At 45.0% G+C, this 18,059-nt stretch overlaps 1 protein-coding gene across 17 annotated transcripts in view; it reads right to left on the bottom strand.

The window, feature by feature from the left end:
- Nucleotides 1-18,059, bottom strand: part of LOC144946632 (teneurin-4-like) — a 416,480-nt gene that overhangs the window by 82,420 nt on the left and 316,001 nt on the right. For all 17 annotated transcript variants that reach the window (XM_078875662.1, XM_078875670.1, XM_078875671.1 and 14 more), the window contains 5 exons: nucleotides 12,985-13,190; nucleotides 11,681-11,894; nucleotides 8,257-8,358; nucleotides 3,523-3,717; nucleotides 1,174-1,374 (listed from right to left, as the gene is read on the bottom strand). In XM_078875662.1, coding sequence (XP_078731788.1) covers nucleotides 1,174-1,374; nucleotides 3,523-3,717; nucleotides 8,257-8,358; nucleotides 11,681-11,894; nucleotides 12,985-13,190 — 918 coding nt within the window. The remainder of the gene's footprint in view (nucleotides 1-1,173; nucleotides 1,375-3,522; nucleotides 3,718-8,256; nucleotides 8,359-11,680; nucleotides 11,895-12,984; nucleotides 13,191-18,059) is intronic.

The raw sequence follows: 18,059 nt of genomic DNA, 5'->3' as shown, positions 1-18,059 counted from the left end.
ATATGTAAGCAACTAAAAACGTAAGCAAAAAATATCAGAGACAAGCGAGGTGACTCAGGGCTGCATGGAAGTCCTCAATTAGCACCTCTGAGATCCTTGAGTTCAGGACCTAGGTCACCACTTATGATAAAGGATTCTCATTTAATGTGAATTTGATGTCCTCAGCACAGCCACCAATGCTTAAGAAAAAAATTCCATAATGAAAAAAAATTATAATGGCACCTAATTTGGCCTAATGCGACTCTGAGGGTTACATTAATCAGCGACAGACATCGCCGCGTGAATCATACATCCATATGGACGGTTAAATAATGAAAAAAAAAACACAATGCATTGAATACACGTTCAACATAGGCCTGCAACGTTGCTTTTATTTCATGTTATGCTTTCCCTTTATATGTGCTCAGTCATTGTAGCAAGTTTCTATGGTGTCTGATGTTTCCTCCACATCAGTTCATGTAAATAGTTCCTGGTGAAACACCTTTTATAGATGCTTCTATAATTAAGACGGCATAAAAGTCTTCGCTAGTCTGTTTACAAATAGCTCCAAAAGAATGACCATTTTTAATTTGATTTTTGCTTTAATTTTGCCAAAATTCCAGCTCAAAGATATTTTTAAAAAACGCTGGTTTTGCTGTCGTGCAACAAAACACATCTCAGAAATAATTATGTGACATATTCTTCCACAGACCATTGTCAAAAATGGAATGATGCACTTCTCTTCGAGACTTCAAAAAAAATAGACATTTCTTCATCTCATTACATGACACCTATGAAGGCAACTGCAATTAAACTGCAGAGAAAAATACTTTCTCTGCAAAAATACACGACCTTGCTGTGTCCGTGAGGTCACATGAGTTGGGGGCTCAGTCTCCGGCCCCCTCCCCACACCTCGGCGGGGAGGGGGGGGGGTGAGAGAAGAAAGGGAGGTCCTTACGCCTACAAGTGTATATGAAATTAATGTATATGCAAAACAAAATAATGCATGAGCTGAGTTCCACGCGTGTTGGCCACTGGAATTGTCTTCCAATATCTATATTTGGAGCATATCAGTGACCACCGTATAAATAAAGTACTTTTTTATCACCATTATGTCCACAGCACAACCTTGACTATATATATATTTTTTAAACCATCAGTGTATCCACGGCACGACCTTCGCCGCGTGCTTACCGACAGAGCAGTCGGAGCCAGTCCAGTTGGGGTCACAGCTGCATGAATCGGACTCCACCAAGTAGCTGCCGTGGCCCGAACACTGGTCGGGACACTTGAGGCGCGGAGACTCGCAGTTGCTGCCTCCCCAGCCCGGCGTGCAGATGCAGACGCCTTGCACGCACACGCCATTGCCAGAGCACTGCGGCTCCATGCAGTCCACTGCAATGGGGGAGGAGAGGGCGCAGGGTGCAGGCGGCCAGCCCAGCGACAATAAGCACGAGCAAGTGCCAGCGAGTTCTACGCCAAAAATACAACATCCCCACCCATGAGATGCGACGACAGAACTTCCCTTTGTCTCGTAGCAATTAACAAGCACAAATAAGAGAGGGAGAGAGAGAGATCTCCCCTATTTGAAGAATGGCCATTGTGCCAAGTCAAAAGTCAAAGAGATTTCTTTGCTCAAGTGAGCTTTTAGGCGGTGCCGTTTACTGCGATCCTAATACAGTGATGTAAATTCCACGTTTACATGGTGGGGTCACGTCTATCCACTGGACAACCAATATTGAATTACCAACAAATGACTACCTGTCTTATCAAACCCCATAACGATAATGTGCTAAGTTAACCCACAACCAGGATTTTAACTCGCAACTTTACAATTGTGAGCCGCTCGCTCTATCATTTAACTGGCTGGATATTGCCCAAAAAACGCTGCATATTATAATGAAGATTGTTTTGGGCAATGTTACTGGATGATGCATTGCGTTTTTTTAATTATTATTCGTGCTTGTGCACCGCTGCCAACGCGGTCTTGCAATTTTTTTGCCGCCGTTGTGCACCTATTAACGAGACTGGCAGTGCCATTATCAAAGATAAGAATTGATGCTGGGGCCGCCGTGTAAATGGGGAAGGATGGCTGGCGTGTAAAGGCAGGACGAGCGGAGGTCACGCCGTCTCGCGGGTGACAGCCCCTGATGGAGTGTGCTTCAAGGAGTCTCTCAAGGTCATCCGAGATGGGGAAGGCTCAAAGCAGCCGTCCAGCTGTGGGGCCATCTTAACCTATCCCCCGCTCCCTCCACGCTCCCCCCACGCTCCCCCCACGCTACCCCCACGCTCCCACCACGCTCCCACCACGTTCCCACCACGCTCGCACCACGCTTCCCCCATACTCCCACCATGCTCCCACCACGCTCCCACCACGTTCCCACCACGCTCCCCCCACCTGACCAACAAAGCTGCTCACCTAAGCCGATGCCCTCAAGCGCCTGGTTCAATCACGACGCTGATATGTTCCGCGGGGTGTGCTAGGTTATCTCGCGAAGGGGCCCGATGGCTGCCGCTGCTGCTGCTGCCGCCGTGATGATGCGTTGCTGCGCTGCGCCATGCCGGCTTATGTTGGGATGTGCAAAAAAGCGGCACTCGTAGAGTGCATCGGAGCAAAACCCAACTTGGAAGATGATTTTCAATTAATTTTCTGGCATCGCTTCGGTCGTTAATCTGCAATAATAACTCGGCGCATATGTCGATGCTAATGAAGGTTGGCGACTACTGTGGCTTTGGCTGTGGTGCCCCCCCCCCCCCGCTAAAAAAAAATATTTGAAGCTCAGCAAATAAAATGGGTGCAAATTAAGAGGGGGGGGGTAACGACACAAAAAATTGTCGATTAAATTCGATTCTTATGCGAGCGGTACGTGTATCAGACGGTGCTGCGTGAGAATCAATGACTTTAGGCGATCCATTTCTAGATACCCCAACTAAATACTAATGACCCCCCTCCCACTTTCTTCCCAGCAGCAGATTGAATGCTGCTGAAAGCGCACGGCTCCGTATCTCACAGAGGAGAGCGTCGAACGATTCAATAAGGGCATTGACATTGGTTGGAGACGTGTAGAGGCTTTGAAATAAAATGTTGCTTTAACTGTCATTTCTGACCATTATGTAAATGGGGTATCCATAAACGGGATCATACTTTTATTATGTTTAATTTTTATTATTTTATTTTATTATTTCCCTTCTACGTACTTTACCGAAAGAACCAACAAGACGGATCATACTGTGCGCTGCACGTGAACCCTGCAGCTACTCGCGATGCTGCAACGCACCACGATGTTTTAAAAACAGAATCGATGCATTGCATCGTGACCAAGAATCGTGGCCTTTCATGAAATCGCAAAGTGGGGGGGGGGGGGGGTATGATCGTTACAGGCCAAGCCAAAGGACATTCAATTTCTCTACACAATCCTGCAGCGCAAACACCGAAAGCACTACGGCTTCATCGCCACTTCGTATGTGTGGGGGGCACGCGGCACACGCACTGTCCGAGATGCATCACAAAGCTAGCGAAGCCGTCCCCCCCCCCTCGCCCACCTTCCTCGCAGCTCTCCCCCTTGTAGCCCGGGTGGCACACGCAGCTGCCCATGACGCACGAGCCGTGCCCACTGCATGCTGGGTCGAGGCACTGCTCGGATGGCACGTCACACTCGGAGCCTTTCCAGCCGCTGTGGCAGAGGCAGCGTCCGCGCAGGTAGAGGCCGTTCCCGCTGCACAGCACCAGGCACGAGGCTACGCGCGGACAGGCAAGCGGGACAGGTGCTCGTGAGCGTTGTGCCACCTGCGACAGAGATCGTCAGAGTGATGTCTCCCCCCCCCCATCACCACCCCCTCTTTGTTTACCCGGCAATGATTAAAGGGGAGTCTCGAGAAATGTTGATGTTGGGATCCTTCTTATTGTAATGTCCTAACCAATTCCATTAATGGGTGTTTGGCTAGTGGGAGAAACGTGACAGCCTTTAGAAAACACAACGTGTTAGGGATGCTGCCAAAGCACACTGGTTAGCACAATAGAACTGCAATACAGAGGTCTACGGCTCAATCTCTCGGTGAGGCAAGTTAAAACAATTGGTATCGTTTCTTAAATCTCCCTGCCTCTGACTAACTAATCGTATATTGGGTGCACCACGGTTAGTCGACCAGCATGTTGCGTGTGGCGGCGTAAAGTCTGGGTAAGCCCCACCTATTCCAAGACGTTTGTCCAGCGAGGAAGAACGGAACAAAAAGCCTTCTAGAGATGCTCTCTCTCTCTCAATCTTATTCTGGTGTAAGCGCTTCTGTCAACATTGGCCTGAGTGAGAAATTGCAGGGCTGCACCTTTACTAATACTTAAGGCTGAAATGTAACGTTCTGAAACAGAGGGGTTCATGAGACCACTTGCTGTACCTGCCAAAGTCCAAACCACCTGGTATTCCCAGACACGCATGTAGTAACGGGGCTCATCCCTCAAACCTGCTTGGCTTTCGAGATCCAATGCATTTGGGTGATATTGGCGGAGCAATGTTGCACATGATGTCTACTAATCGTAAAGTAAAAAAACCCCATCAAAGTGGTTTTCTTCTCAAGTGAGCATTGGGGAGTGCTCATCTCCTGATTACAAGCTCCAGTCATTGGTGACAACTCCACATTCCTCTGTCCCCAGAGGGACAGAATGGGTGGTTCGACCTTTGACCAGGATTTCAATCCATAACCTTGTGGTTACAGACCACATTGTTCTATGCATTGTATCACCCAGTCAGACGGTTCTATCGACCGCAGGTTTATTAATTGGTGGTGTTTAAGTTAAATGTTACTGGAGTGCAAACAGGGTTTAATTTGGTGATGTATTCCTTTGTTCAGAGCTGCCTTACACAATTTAGAAGCTTTGTTAATTATAAAAAAAAACTCAAAAAGTTTTTGTGAGAACAGGTCATTATAACACTCGTTATTTCACTCACGAGCATTGTAATGCAATGCCAAAGCAGTCGAATCACTCGGTCACTGTAGCAGTCGCGTCTAAAGACGATTTTAAAGTATTTTGCTCATTAAGGAAACTGCAAACTCACACTGGACAGCCCAGGAGACACAAACACACAATAACTATACGTTAATCACGTCGTTTCTTCCATAAAGGAATAACATTGAAGGGTCTGTGTGCTCATCATAGAGAATGTTAAGGCACAGACGCCTAATGTATACACGTAGTATACATTATTTTCAGATTTATTTTTTGTCACATGGGATTTTCAGATATTTTTGGGCACAATTTTGGATTGAAAATTATTACAGTTTAACGTTATAAAATGTAAGCGGGACCATTTAATTATCAACTCAATCATTCATGTACTATATTTAAAAGTCAGGTCGTGTTTCGTGAAAGTGATGTCACGCATGCGATGCCAATTTTGGTGGTAAAAAGCACAGAAATCATGACAAGGAAGTGACATCACTTCATGTGACATCACCTTTCTAAATCAATCCAAAGCAAACATTTGTTGTAATCACGTGACATTTCATACATCTATTCGGATTTAATTAAATATATATGTTTAAATGTGCACTTATTACATACTACAAATACGTTTGTATTATCTGGAAATTGATAAAAAAAAGCAGATCCGGGTACATCAAGAATAAAAAGATGATGTGTTGCCATTGACAGCAGCATGCAGCTCCGCATGTGTTTGGATTTTTTTAGGTGGAAGGAGAAGAAGCAGGAAGAGACTTGGCCGAGGCGTTATCGTCTGTCTGGCTTATATATAAACCAAAAGTTGGCAGCACGACGCACTACGAGTCGTAACTCATCTTCACAGCCAACGAACACGGCACTCGAGGGACAAATAAACAACGCATAATTACCGCGTTTTTGCATTTTTATTTATGCATAAAATTCCTGTAAATTTAAAAAATGTCCATCAATTAGGCTAGTTATCTTCCCCGGACGCCGCGAAGCGGTGATAAAGGGGTCCTCAGGGGCAGGGGCACAATGACTTGTGTGTCCATCTCCGCGGTCAACCTTTGTTTAAATCTCTCCCCATGAAACGCACGTGCGAAATTCACATATCACATTTATTGGTCACTCTCAACACCAATAAAATTGTGTTGGCGCGCAGTGCCCGGTCACCCTCCTCCCCCCACCCCCTCTCATTGCTGCCGTGCCCGGCCTTCATAGTTGCTGCTCCCTGACAGCACTTGCCCCAAAATCTGTTTGAGGCTACGCGGAGGCTCTTTGTCTTTGTGCGCAAATATTTACACGCGCAGCGGACAAGCTGCAATTCACTTTAAACAACACACACAGCATTTCGTAGCACATGACGAATACACACACATCGCATTGGCTCGTGGGCATTTCGCTGTGAACTTGAAGAACCGAGTTCGATTTCTGCTCACAAAGAAATAAGTAGCAAATGTCTGAACCTATCCTCGGTCTCCCCTAGGTCGATTCTGCCTTCAGGGAGTAGTAGCTGGTGCGGTGTCTTAACACATTTGCATTGGGGAGACAAAGTCGGTCGGCCGTGGTGTTAGCCACCCACCCCTTCGTGTGCCGTGCCATTCTTCATCTGTGCTTGCTAACAGCCCCAAAAGTCTGTGAAAGGCCACATGGGGGATTCTTTGTCTTCATGTTTGTATATGTACACATTCAACTACTACACCGGTCAACAAAAAAAAACACATTTTTTTCTGGCCTGGACTTTTGCGGCTGTTTTAGACTAATTTCAGGGTGCTGATTCCAAATCTGATCTCAGATTTGCTCTATCACATCTCATTTTTATGCTATCGGCATACCCCATTTTCATTGATTTTACCCGAAATTAACTCTGTCACTTATGATTGCAAGTTGTTGCGAGTCAGTGACTGCTTTAGTGTTAAAATATGGTGCTGTATTTTTAGGATAGTGTGTTTATAATATTATTTTATGTAGATATCCACATTTATTTAATATTTTTCTTCTGCAGTTTTTATTGAAAATGCAATATTTGATATCTCAAAAACCTGATGAGATAGACAAAAACTGATGCCAGATTTGGAATCAGCACCCCAAAATTACCTTAAAACCGTTGGAATACCTTATGCCGAAAAAAGTGTGTTGACCAGTGCTATTGAATATGTAGTTTAAAAATATAAAATGAATGCCCTTTTTTCTATTTAAAGCTTTCGTGACTGCATGGATTCATATTCTTGGATCTACGTGACTTTACCGAAAGAACCAAGAATATGAATGCACTTTCTTTCAAAAATCTATGAGGCAAAACAGATAATCATTGTCATGTATTACTCAGTAATGATTTTAAAGAAATCTGTAATTTATATTCTAAACTATGTAAACTACACTGCAGTGAAAGCCCGTGGGATTATAGACTGAGACATATTTTACTTTTAAGTGCAGAAACGAACGGAAGGTCTGTTTGTTTATTGCTCTGTATCGGTTTTCATTTTCCTCAAATCTCATCCTCATTGTCCTATCGGCATCGCATCACGAGAATAAGTGTCAATTCGGATCTCTTGAAGAGCAGTGCAACCCTTCGTGTGAGAAACTGGTCCACAGAAGCGGACAACAGAGAGCTACTTCCGAGTTTGCTTCGATGACGACAGGCCCGCACAATAAGGGGCAGCACTTGTCCACATGTGCCACGTGACAGTCAAACAAATAGATTTTTTTTAACTCTCCGAGCTTAAATTTAACCAAGTTTAAAACACGACATTTCACGTCATGGTTATTTTGTTGCAGTCGCTGGTGACCAGGCCGATTGCCATCAATAAAACAAATCTTACCATTAGTTTTATCGAGCGTCGTTGAAGCAATTTGCATCTAACAATCGCCGGGGCACCACAGACAAGCTGGAAGGCTGCTTGGCAAGTGAGCTGCTCCCAACAATTGCTCTGCAGTTCTCTATATATTAAGATGTTTTCAGCCAATTAGTGAGGGTTTATACATTTTGGACAAAACCGGAGCCCTCGATGTAACCCTCCGCATGCGAGGGGGCAACATTATATTCCATACAGCTCCTCGATGCCCATGGGAAAGGCATTTCACAACGTTCGTGCGATCCACCAATCCTCGCCCCCACAACGCTGGATTACAGGCGTGCAGAGCCGCCACGCGAGAATCCAGTTTAATCATGGGCGGTTGAAAGCGAGACACAAACCCAGGGTCTCATCGTCACCAGCTCAGCCCCCTCCTCTGACATTTGCATTGGCGTTGTTGCTGTTGCGTGTGAATGCTCGGGTGTTGTTGTGTGAATCGTTGTTGTTGTTGTTATGTGTAAATGTTCGGTTGAGCCCCCATGTTACCTCGCGAGCAGTCTGGCCCTAAGAAGCCCGGGAAGCAGCGACAGATCCCAGCCACACACTCCCCGTTGCCATTGCAGTTGCTGGGGCACTCGTCCACGGCCGCTGTGGACACACATTCGCACGCGGGGAGCAACACACACTCGTCACTACCGACGACAGCTGCCTCTTTCTATTATGATAGCACGTGGTCAGAATGATGGGTCAGCTGTTATCCCAGTAGCGTGGGGGGGGGGGCGGAGGTGGGCCAGGGGGATGGGGGGGACAGAGCCCCCCTCTGCTGAACGGTTAGCCTGCACCTCCCCCCCATCCCCCCACATTCTCATAGTCCAGCGGGTGATTGATGACAGCAGGGCACAACGCACAAAAGATGCACGCAGATTGGTTACCGTTACTCATTCTGTTAAGCCCTTTAACGTCTCTCTTTGAAGTTCGTTTAACATTGACTGTGTCATGCCCCTCCTGACTTTTCGTGCGCCTCCACCCCCCCTCCCCTTGAATAAAAAAGGTTACGCTGTAAGGTTCTGCTGGGGCGGCTCACGCTTAGCATGTTTGTAGTGTCCAGGTCCGCGCAAAACAAAGTCGAGAGCCGTCCAATACTTGCATTATTGTTTGCCACGTGCGGGTAAATTGTACTCCGTGAATTTAACCGCAGTCGTTTTCTTCAATGAAACAGTGGTGGTGGTGTCGGCGGTAGTGAATTTTATGCGTAAAATCTCATGACCAATATTATGAACCATGTTTATTCTCTTTTGGTTTTCATCGTGGAGGCATAAGGACCGTGATCAGGAAGCTCTTTCTCACACGAGAGCCGAGCTTTTCTCAACAACCGATGATGCCAGATGAAAGTCTGCAGCAAAACACCATGCAAATTTGTAAAAAAAATTACATTCTGCTTTGCTGACAAACCAACTCAATTGACAAATTTGCCCACATGACAACTTGATATGACTGGCTCTGTCGGGTGGTGGAGGGTTATAGTTAAACATTTACATTATACCCACATAGTGATCTCACCCAAATGAAAACGATTATCAATCAGAGGTTTTAGTGGCGCAGAGATGTGCGCATTGCGTTATGAACCCGGGTGACCCGAGTTCAATTTCCAACCATGGCTGACATCAGTAGCGAGTGATGTTTTAAATCGTCCTGGTTGCTGCCTTTCCTTTAGCAACTTGCACTGACCAGCGTGGTTCAACGTGATCACCAATGCCTTTGAAGTGACATGGCTTTGGGGGAGGCCTGTTATTCCAGTCGTGGGTTGACATCGGGCATGTAAATTAAGTATATGTTTCTTTAGGCTGCAAGTCCTCCTTGTGAAATGGGACTTCTATGGCACTTTTACAAATATCCAATTCACAGCAATGAAACTGCCCTAGCATTGCAGGCTAAGACAAAGCAATATGCTAGTTTGAAGGCTTCTGATCGTTAATATATTTTTTATAGACTTCTGCAACAAAGTAAAAATGATGATTCATTAAACCCCAATTTAAAATGATTTTCCTGCAATCAACTTTAGCCTTAAACCTCCGTGCAGCATGAAAGTGTAAAGCAATCTAGTACAAATTGCTCGATTATAAACATGCATTGTTTTTACTAGGTTAAAATCAAAGCAATAAAATCTTTACCCAGTGTTAGAAATGTTGATGAATTTAGCGTTGCTTGGAAATAATATTGTGTAATCGTACAATGGTCTCGAGAAGTCTAACTGCCCTCAAGGGAGTTAATCCCGTAACAATTTCCAGTATTTTCAATAGATAATATATTAAAGCGCAGCATGGTAAAGCACATAGTTTTTGTTATGCCGAGAATGCTAATGTGTCCTTTTGGCGATAATAATGGTTGATGATATGCAAATATTAGCAAGCAACGATATATTTGCGCTAAACCGCTTTGTTTATTCAATTAAATTACACAAATTAGGGGCGACTGCCGAGGCCGTCGTAAGAAACCAAACAACAGCGGCAGCGAAGGTGTGCTGGGCGCCGCGACGATGCTGATGTGTCCTAATTAAAAGACGGGATGAAAGGAGAGGCTGCGTCGTGATAACATTTCTATTTTTCTTTGCAGCGTGCGCATTTGCATCAAGTGCCTCGTTGCCATGTTTTTCACCGCACAGTTGCCCTGGAGAGGGGTCATCGCAAATACAAGTGCAGTGGTAACCGGGTGGCATTTGTGAAACTCATCCCAGGCATCCTAATAATCCATCTCCGAAGTCATTAAACCCGCGTTATGATAATGCCGTAACTGCTGCCATTTTTGTGTGTGCTGGCACAGATAAAGGCGCAGCCCTGCAAATTGCTTGCTCACGCCGCTCCTGGCAGAAGAATAATTGGCCTACTCTGAACAAACATCTTTGAAGAGGTGGGATGACACACGTTCTATCTCACCGCACACGACCTGCCAATCGACTATGGTGTACCCATGTATACTTCTGGGTGGACAGAGGCAGGGAGCTTGAACCAATGATATATTGAATGCAAGTGTAGTGTGCTAACCATGACACCATGGCAATATGCCTATAGTTAGTATTATGATAAGAATAATTCTAATAACTTGCAGCTCTTTGTCAATCCATTCATGGAAGAAGGCCTTCCCGTGCTGTGTAAGTCATGGGGTATTTGACCATACTTCGCCATGTTAGTAAGTGCACGGTTGGTGATAGCAGGAGGCTCACAACCAGTTAACATATCACTCACCGCCGGTGATTGTCAGACATAGCCGCGAATTTAACTCAGGTCACCGGGTTCATAGGCGCAATGAATGAACCACTGCCGTGCCACCGCTACACCCATCATTATTAAATGAAATTGTAAAAAATTATTTAAAAAATAACAACAATACACAAATGACATAGAGGTAGCCTAACCAGGTCCCCTCTGATGCTCTCCGTTAATTTGAAACGAGAGATTTCTATGTTGGGGTGAATAGGATAATGCACAAGCAGGTGGCTAATGTACATTACATGTTTTCACAGTGTATAACATAATTAGTGCGTTTTGCAGACCGATTTGTTATAAACCCGGCACATTAAAACATAATTATTTACCTCCCATTTTTGTATGCATTCATAACAGTGCTCACTTGGGACAGAGGCATGAGAAACAGGTATCCCAAGCAAGGCCAATAATTAGCAGAGTTGTAATAAGGATGCATACAGCCATTGAATCACGTCTTCTCGAAGCTTGCAACAAATATGTGAGCTTAGTACATGAGAATGGATGTCCTTCGATTCAAATCTGTTTCATGTAATGACCATGAATTAGTATAATTCATTGAACGGTGAGTTTTCACTACAGTCCTTTGTTGATGGACTACAGGAAGAACGCTTGCATAGTTCGCGTCAGCCATGGAGGTTGCTTGACCATACTTCACCACACTGGTCTCTACGGGTTGGTAAATAGCGGTGGTGCGCGTCACACGCTACCGGCGATGCTGGTGACGAAGGTGACCCTCTCGGGCTCCAGGCCGTCGTTGTAGAAGGCCACGTGCCAGATGCCCGGGTCCATGAACTGAATAAAGCCGGCTCTCTGCAGCAGCAGCACGCCGCCCACGTTACGTCTCCGCCGCACGGCCTGCCCGGGGCTCCTCCGGTCGCGCCCCACGAGCCGGCTGCCTGCCAGCAGCTCGATGAAGTCGTACTGCGGAACAAATCAAGCAAGGTGCGAAGATGTGGCGGCCGGCAACGAGAGGAGAGAGGGAACCGGCATGCATGGTGGGAAGGCGCAGAAAGGACAGTCGTGTGGAATTTCAAAATGTTTCCAGTGCACGGGGCGAAACGTTGGGCACCGTGCTGAACAATACACAGAACGACCTGGAAACACACGTTGGAGAGTTGTAAAGCCCAACCGTCAAAAGCCTAAAATAAACTTGCACATGCACTGTTCAAATCCATGTATGCCATTCGTAGGCAAGCACTGGAAGAATGACAGTTAACATTGATAATTCATTTCCACGTGAAAAATAACTTGAATGAAACAATCATATATGTATTGTGCTCATTGGGCCATGTGTGAGTAACCATAAATTGCAATAATTTTAGGACCAAAATTGACTATTGGCATATAATGGAAATATACTCATTAACAGGAAAATGCATGCGGCGTAACATTTTGAAACGCTACGTAAATATTTGAGATATGCGGAGATAACCAAAATGGTACCATTCAAACAGCCCCCCCTACGCTAAACACAATAAATGCGACGTTAAATAAACCACGTTTTTGGCAGGCGGCGGAGTGCGAAAAAAAACATAAACGGAAAACCGTAATATGTTCATTTCAATAGACAAACGCTGAAAGTAAATTATGGGGGAAATTGAGGAAGTATCATTTCTGGAACATTATTTTCCAATTTCCCGTTCCCCAATCTTCTTACGGACACAATGTAAATCTCGATGAATGCTGGAATGTGGAAAATGAGCAATGTGGAATTTGCTGCAGGATTGATTAAATGGACAAAGGAAGATGTTAACTCCCTCGCCTGGTATGCAGGGGGTCGTGGGTTCGATCCTGACCCTGACGCTTGCTGTATATTTGGAGTTTGTATGTTCTCCCCGTGGTGGCGTGGATTTGTATCTGGGTCCCCTGGGTTTTCCCTCCAAACTTAGAATCAACGTGCTCTTGTTGAGCTATCATCTGTGGTCAGGTAAAGTTTAGTTAAAAAAAAAGTTTAGTCTAATAGTTTAGAAAGTAGTAATTGGCCATGGAGCCACGCGTATGGTGGAGGTACCTGCGTGTGTGTGGGCGGCAGCCCCTTGCGACCATACACGCCCAGCACGGCGTCGCGGTCCAGGGAGATATTGAACTTAAGGTACTGAGCCTGGTCCAGGTAGATCTGGGACCTCCAGAAAACGCCCGGGGGGACATCCTGCGCTGCCCGCCGGCCCACCTCCACTTCGCCCGAATCGATGCTGCGGGAATCCCACGAGGTATTGCCTGGAAAACAACAAGGGGCAGAACGAGGACAAATTATCTTCTTGGTTCTTTCGGTAAAGTCACGTAGAAGGGAAATAATAAAATAATAAAAATAAAACATAATAAAATAATTCTCACGACGTTTCGGCCACAACGCAAGCAGCCGTCCTCAGGTGAAGAACAGGTCTGTCGGACAGCATCTGATGCCGTCTTTCTGACAGACCTGTTCTTCACCTGAAGACGGCTGCTTGCGTTGTGGCCGAAACGTCGTGAGTATTATTTTATAATGTTTTATTTTATTATTTTATTATTTCCCTTCTACGTGACTTTACCGAAAGAACCAAGAAGATGAATCCCTGCAGTCACGAAAACTTTAAATCGAGGACAAATTAATTCAACGCGTAGGCTTTTGCGACCAATTTTATTCACAGTAAAAGGTTTTTGAGTTAGATCGTGTAAACATTGCTCTGTTTAAGACCGGAAGCAGGGAAGACTTCTTCGCAATTCTGGCAAATCGCCTGATGAAGCTGGTTGTAATTATCAGTAAAACGTCTTATTCGTTTGTAAATGTTGTGGGTTTACTCGCCATCACACCAATGTGCTGAATTAATAGTTACGAGTTATCTGTGTCGGGTGATGGTGGTTTAACGACAGATTTCTAGTTAAGCAATCTAACCCAAAAACATGTTTTACAATGTGTTGCGAGTGACATGAGCGAGCCGGTTTTTTCTTCTTCTTTTCATAGCGGCTGTAAAAAAAACATTCAGAAAATCATTGAGAAAAAAAGCATTGAGAAAATCTGCAAATGCAAAGAAACTCAGTCAAACCTCCTGATTGTGTTTTTACAAGAACTATGCACTTCTAATACAAGGTCACAGCTCCACAAAGGTCACCATTCAGCCGATGCTTTAGACGTTTATTGATGGCGAAATAGCACAAACAAATGGCATTTCAAACATTTTTGAAAAGATAGTTGGATAATAATTGTATTTCTTCTTATTCGTTTTCCTTCCAGATTACCAGACATTACAAATACATCACAATCTCAGAAACAAATATGCCTTGCTACTTAAACTCCCCTGACCAAAGCCCGGGCCCTAGGCTTATCATTGGAAATAGTCACCTGCTTTTATTTCATCCTCAGCAATATTTTGATCTGCTTAAGCTTTTCTTCCAACTTAAAAAAAAACCGCTGACGCTACAACAAAGATTAGTGCGAGTGTGTGTGTGTGTAAAGCACCGCATCCACCGCCGTTGTAACTTAATGCCCGTGATAAGACGCATGTTTGCCATTTGCCACAACGCTTCCAAAGCCAAAATGGCCACATTAAACCACGAGCTCAACCGACAAAAGTAATATTTACAAAAACTTTTTTGAAAACACGCTTTTATGAAATGTACAAGTAACTCCACGACTCCAGGAGGTGGCCCCGAAGCTTGCCATAACGTAAGGGACCGTGGCCAATAACAGCCAACGTCAGTTGACCGTGGACAATTAGACCCAAGCCGAAACATAACATATAAAAAAGAATGTTTAAAAATATCTATTTTTTTATGATAGAATATAGTATTGTCATCAGTATGACATAAGTATACCAAGTTAGCAGTCGATACCACATTGGGAAGTGGGTTAAAATTGAGTTACAAGATTTGAGGATACGACAACAACAACAACAACGAACAGAGTGAGTTAAAAGAAAGCGTGTAAAAAAAAAAAGCTTATTTCGGCCAGGATGTCGGGCCTATCCCATTTGAGCACAACTGTGTCCACACAACCTTACGCTGAGAGACACCAAACAACTGTGCTTCTCGTACACAAAGAGTTTTGTTTGCAAGATGACCTGTGATTGGCAGCTAAGGGGGTGGTGGGACTGAAGGCTGAAGAAGGAGCAGGGTGGGGTCGGAGTCTATCATCAGGCAATGACAGATCCTGTTGAACAAACAGCTTGACCAGGTGGTGTGTTGTGGGGGCGTGGACGGAGTAGGGGTGAGTAGACCACGTTCCTTAGAGCAAGTTTAATTCATAATCCCTGCCTCACTTGATGCAGCAAATCTGGCTGTGACGGTCCCACCTGATGACGGAGACTTGTGTTGCCTCCGAAACGTCGTGATTTTATTATTTTATTCTTATTAATTTTAATTTCATTTTTTACCTACGTGACTTTACCGAAAGAACTAAGAGTATTAATTCATACACTTGCCTCATCGCGGTGAATCTCGCGAGCATCGGCTACCGAGACCCACGGCGTGCATCTTGTCACTGTCAAATGTCATTGTAACGACAACGCGAAGGGCTCACGCCGTTTGACACCATGGAGGATTTACAGCCAGTGAACCGTTGTCAATTAACACAGTTAGTCAAGGCGAGTCAATTTCCACTTATTTATTTATTTTGCCAAACACAAGTTATGTTTCTGCATGGGTGGTCAATCTCACTCTCTCTCTCTCCCTCACTGACAAAGGGCTGACATTCACTAAACCAATCCCGCGTGTCACGTCAACAAATCAAGGCTTGTCCAACGGTCATAAACATCTCAGCCACCAGCAAGATGAGCCTAGCAATAATCAGGCTGCGCAAGAGGCTGCCGTGGTGGCTCAACAACAAAAAAGCCAGATTTCGCCGAAAACCAAACTGCAGCACGCTGACATTGAGTGATGAATGAGGGGTCGAGGTGAACACGGAGCTTTGGAGAGGGACACGCAGCTATTTGCCACATGTGCTTCCAACTATTAATGGCTTTATAATTTCCCACCAATGTAGGCTGGTTGTCCGTTTAAATTTTTAGGAACAAATGGTTCATCGTACGAAAGTCAAACGAATTGAAAAGAGTCAATCGGCATTTTGTTTGTGCGTTCAGAATAAGCTTACGTTGTTTATTCATTGCCACACGTACACACGTGCACGCATAAGTTACAAAACACAGCCGTTTGATCAGGGCACACATTGACAAACGTTTTAGAAAGCTTCAATCACTACGGCGATCTCTTTTTAAAAGGAGGGTACGGGAACGTCTTAGGTCTCTCAACAAATAGTTTGCCGAAACAAAGTGAAGAATAAGCTGAAATTTTGCCCAACAGATGGAATGACATTTGGTGTCCATTTGTTACACATTTAGCATCGTTTGGGCTTGCCAGACGCGTTGGTAAGCAGGCGGCTCCCGGCTTAGGGCGACGGAGCCAGATACCCGAGACCTCACCCGCAGTGTCTCCTCCGCCCCTAGACAAAGTGGCTTCCCATTTCACATCCATAACATTTTCATCTTCATCATCAACCGCCGTGATCGATCCACTGCTGGATGAAGGCCTCCCCCTCCCCCCCCCAAAGCTGTCACCATCTCTCATGCTCCCGCGATGCAATGATCCACGAAGCATTCACGCACGAGCTGATTTAATCGCTCATTGTCCTCTGTGGACTTACTCTCAGATGAATTCCAGTCCATGGCTACGACTGCCATCGTTATACTTGACCATCAGCCGCCTTTCTTTCCAGCCGAGACGGGTCCTAACCCAAGCCTGCTTACTGTTCTAAACAGTTATAATGATGTCATTAATCTGCGTATGTCCTCTAATCCGTGCGTTCCCATTTCCCTCTCTCAGTGTCATCCCAAGCGTGCATCTGTCCATGCTCTCATCCTAACAACAACAACAACAACGTGTTTCTGTATTCAGCCTCATGTCTTAAGTATGGAAATTAAATATGCATCATTGTTATTGTCACGGAATTAAAAAATAATCTGGACAGATGTCCATTAAATAATGTATGATTTGTTTTTTTGTTCTTGAAACATTCGTCTTAAGTTTAATTAGCATACCACTGTCAACGATGGTTGCATTGGGAAACTACAGCGTGGGAAATTCGAATAGAGAAATAAACGGCTCTCATCGCAGTTAAATGTGAAGTAGGCACTGGGTTGACCGAACATACAATTACAGAAAGAGATAAAAATGTTTTTAACATGAAGCAGGAATAAAAACAGGCTATAGGTAAAGTCACCATATTCTCTGGATTATACGATGCCCTGTAAAGTAAGGCTCACCCTCAACTTGTGCCTGGTGTCAACAAAGCAATACGCGTGTGGTCACGCAGACACACACATCTACCAGACCGGAAAAGGCACCCCCACATTTCCTGTAATAACCAGGGAATTCTGAAAACATGGTAATGTTTTATTTGAGGAAAAACTAATAACAACAGGTTGTTATTTTTCAGAAAACCTTACGTCAAATCCTTCCTCACACACAGCAATGTATCATGAGGAACGGATCGGACGGGCCTGAAGAAACACGAAGCAGATTTGGGATTCCTACAAATGTTAAAACTGGCCAATGGCTAGGGTCAAATACAGCTCCCCGTGTCGTCAAAGTGATTCTTCCACACCGATCACGGGGACTTCATTTCTCACTCAATGTTTTACGGAACACTGCTAGGGGCCGGCTTGGAGTAGGGATTGTGGGTATAGGGGCAACCCTGAGCGCTGCAACTCAAGCACGTCTCTTGGACACCACCACACATGCCACCCCCAATATCACGAAGGCAAAAGTCGCGCGAAAATGATTGTGGCGCGCCGGCATTTTTTTCCTGAAGGAATATTTTCGTACTGTTTCAGTTACTTTTTAAGTGTTGCTTATCAATGATGGGGCATCGGGCAGAGGTGCAGTGGAAAATACATGCGTCTCTTACGCAATGACACTCACGGTCTCACGCACGACCTCCTGTATACCAGGCGAGGGAGTAAACATCTCGCCACTGTTCTGGCCACAGCAAACTGGGCTGAAGTCAGACATCGAGTGATCCAAAGTGATCTCTAATGGGAACGCAACTGTCTCAACCATCGCTGGATTCAATCCGCCACTCTGCAAGATAATTATTTTACAATGAACTCGATTCAA

Source organism: Lampetra fluviatilis, chromosome 42 (assembly GCF_964198595.1).
Source record: "Lampetra fluviatilis chromosome 42, kcLamFluv1.1, whole genome shotgun sequence".
Lineage (NCBI taxonomy): Eukaryota > Metazoa > Chordata > Hyperoartia > Petromyzontiformes > Petromyzontidae > Lampetra > Lampetra fluviatilis.
Note: the sequence above shows the minus strand (reverse complement) of the source record. Positions and strands in the feature narration are given on the sequence as shown.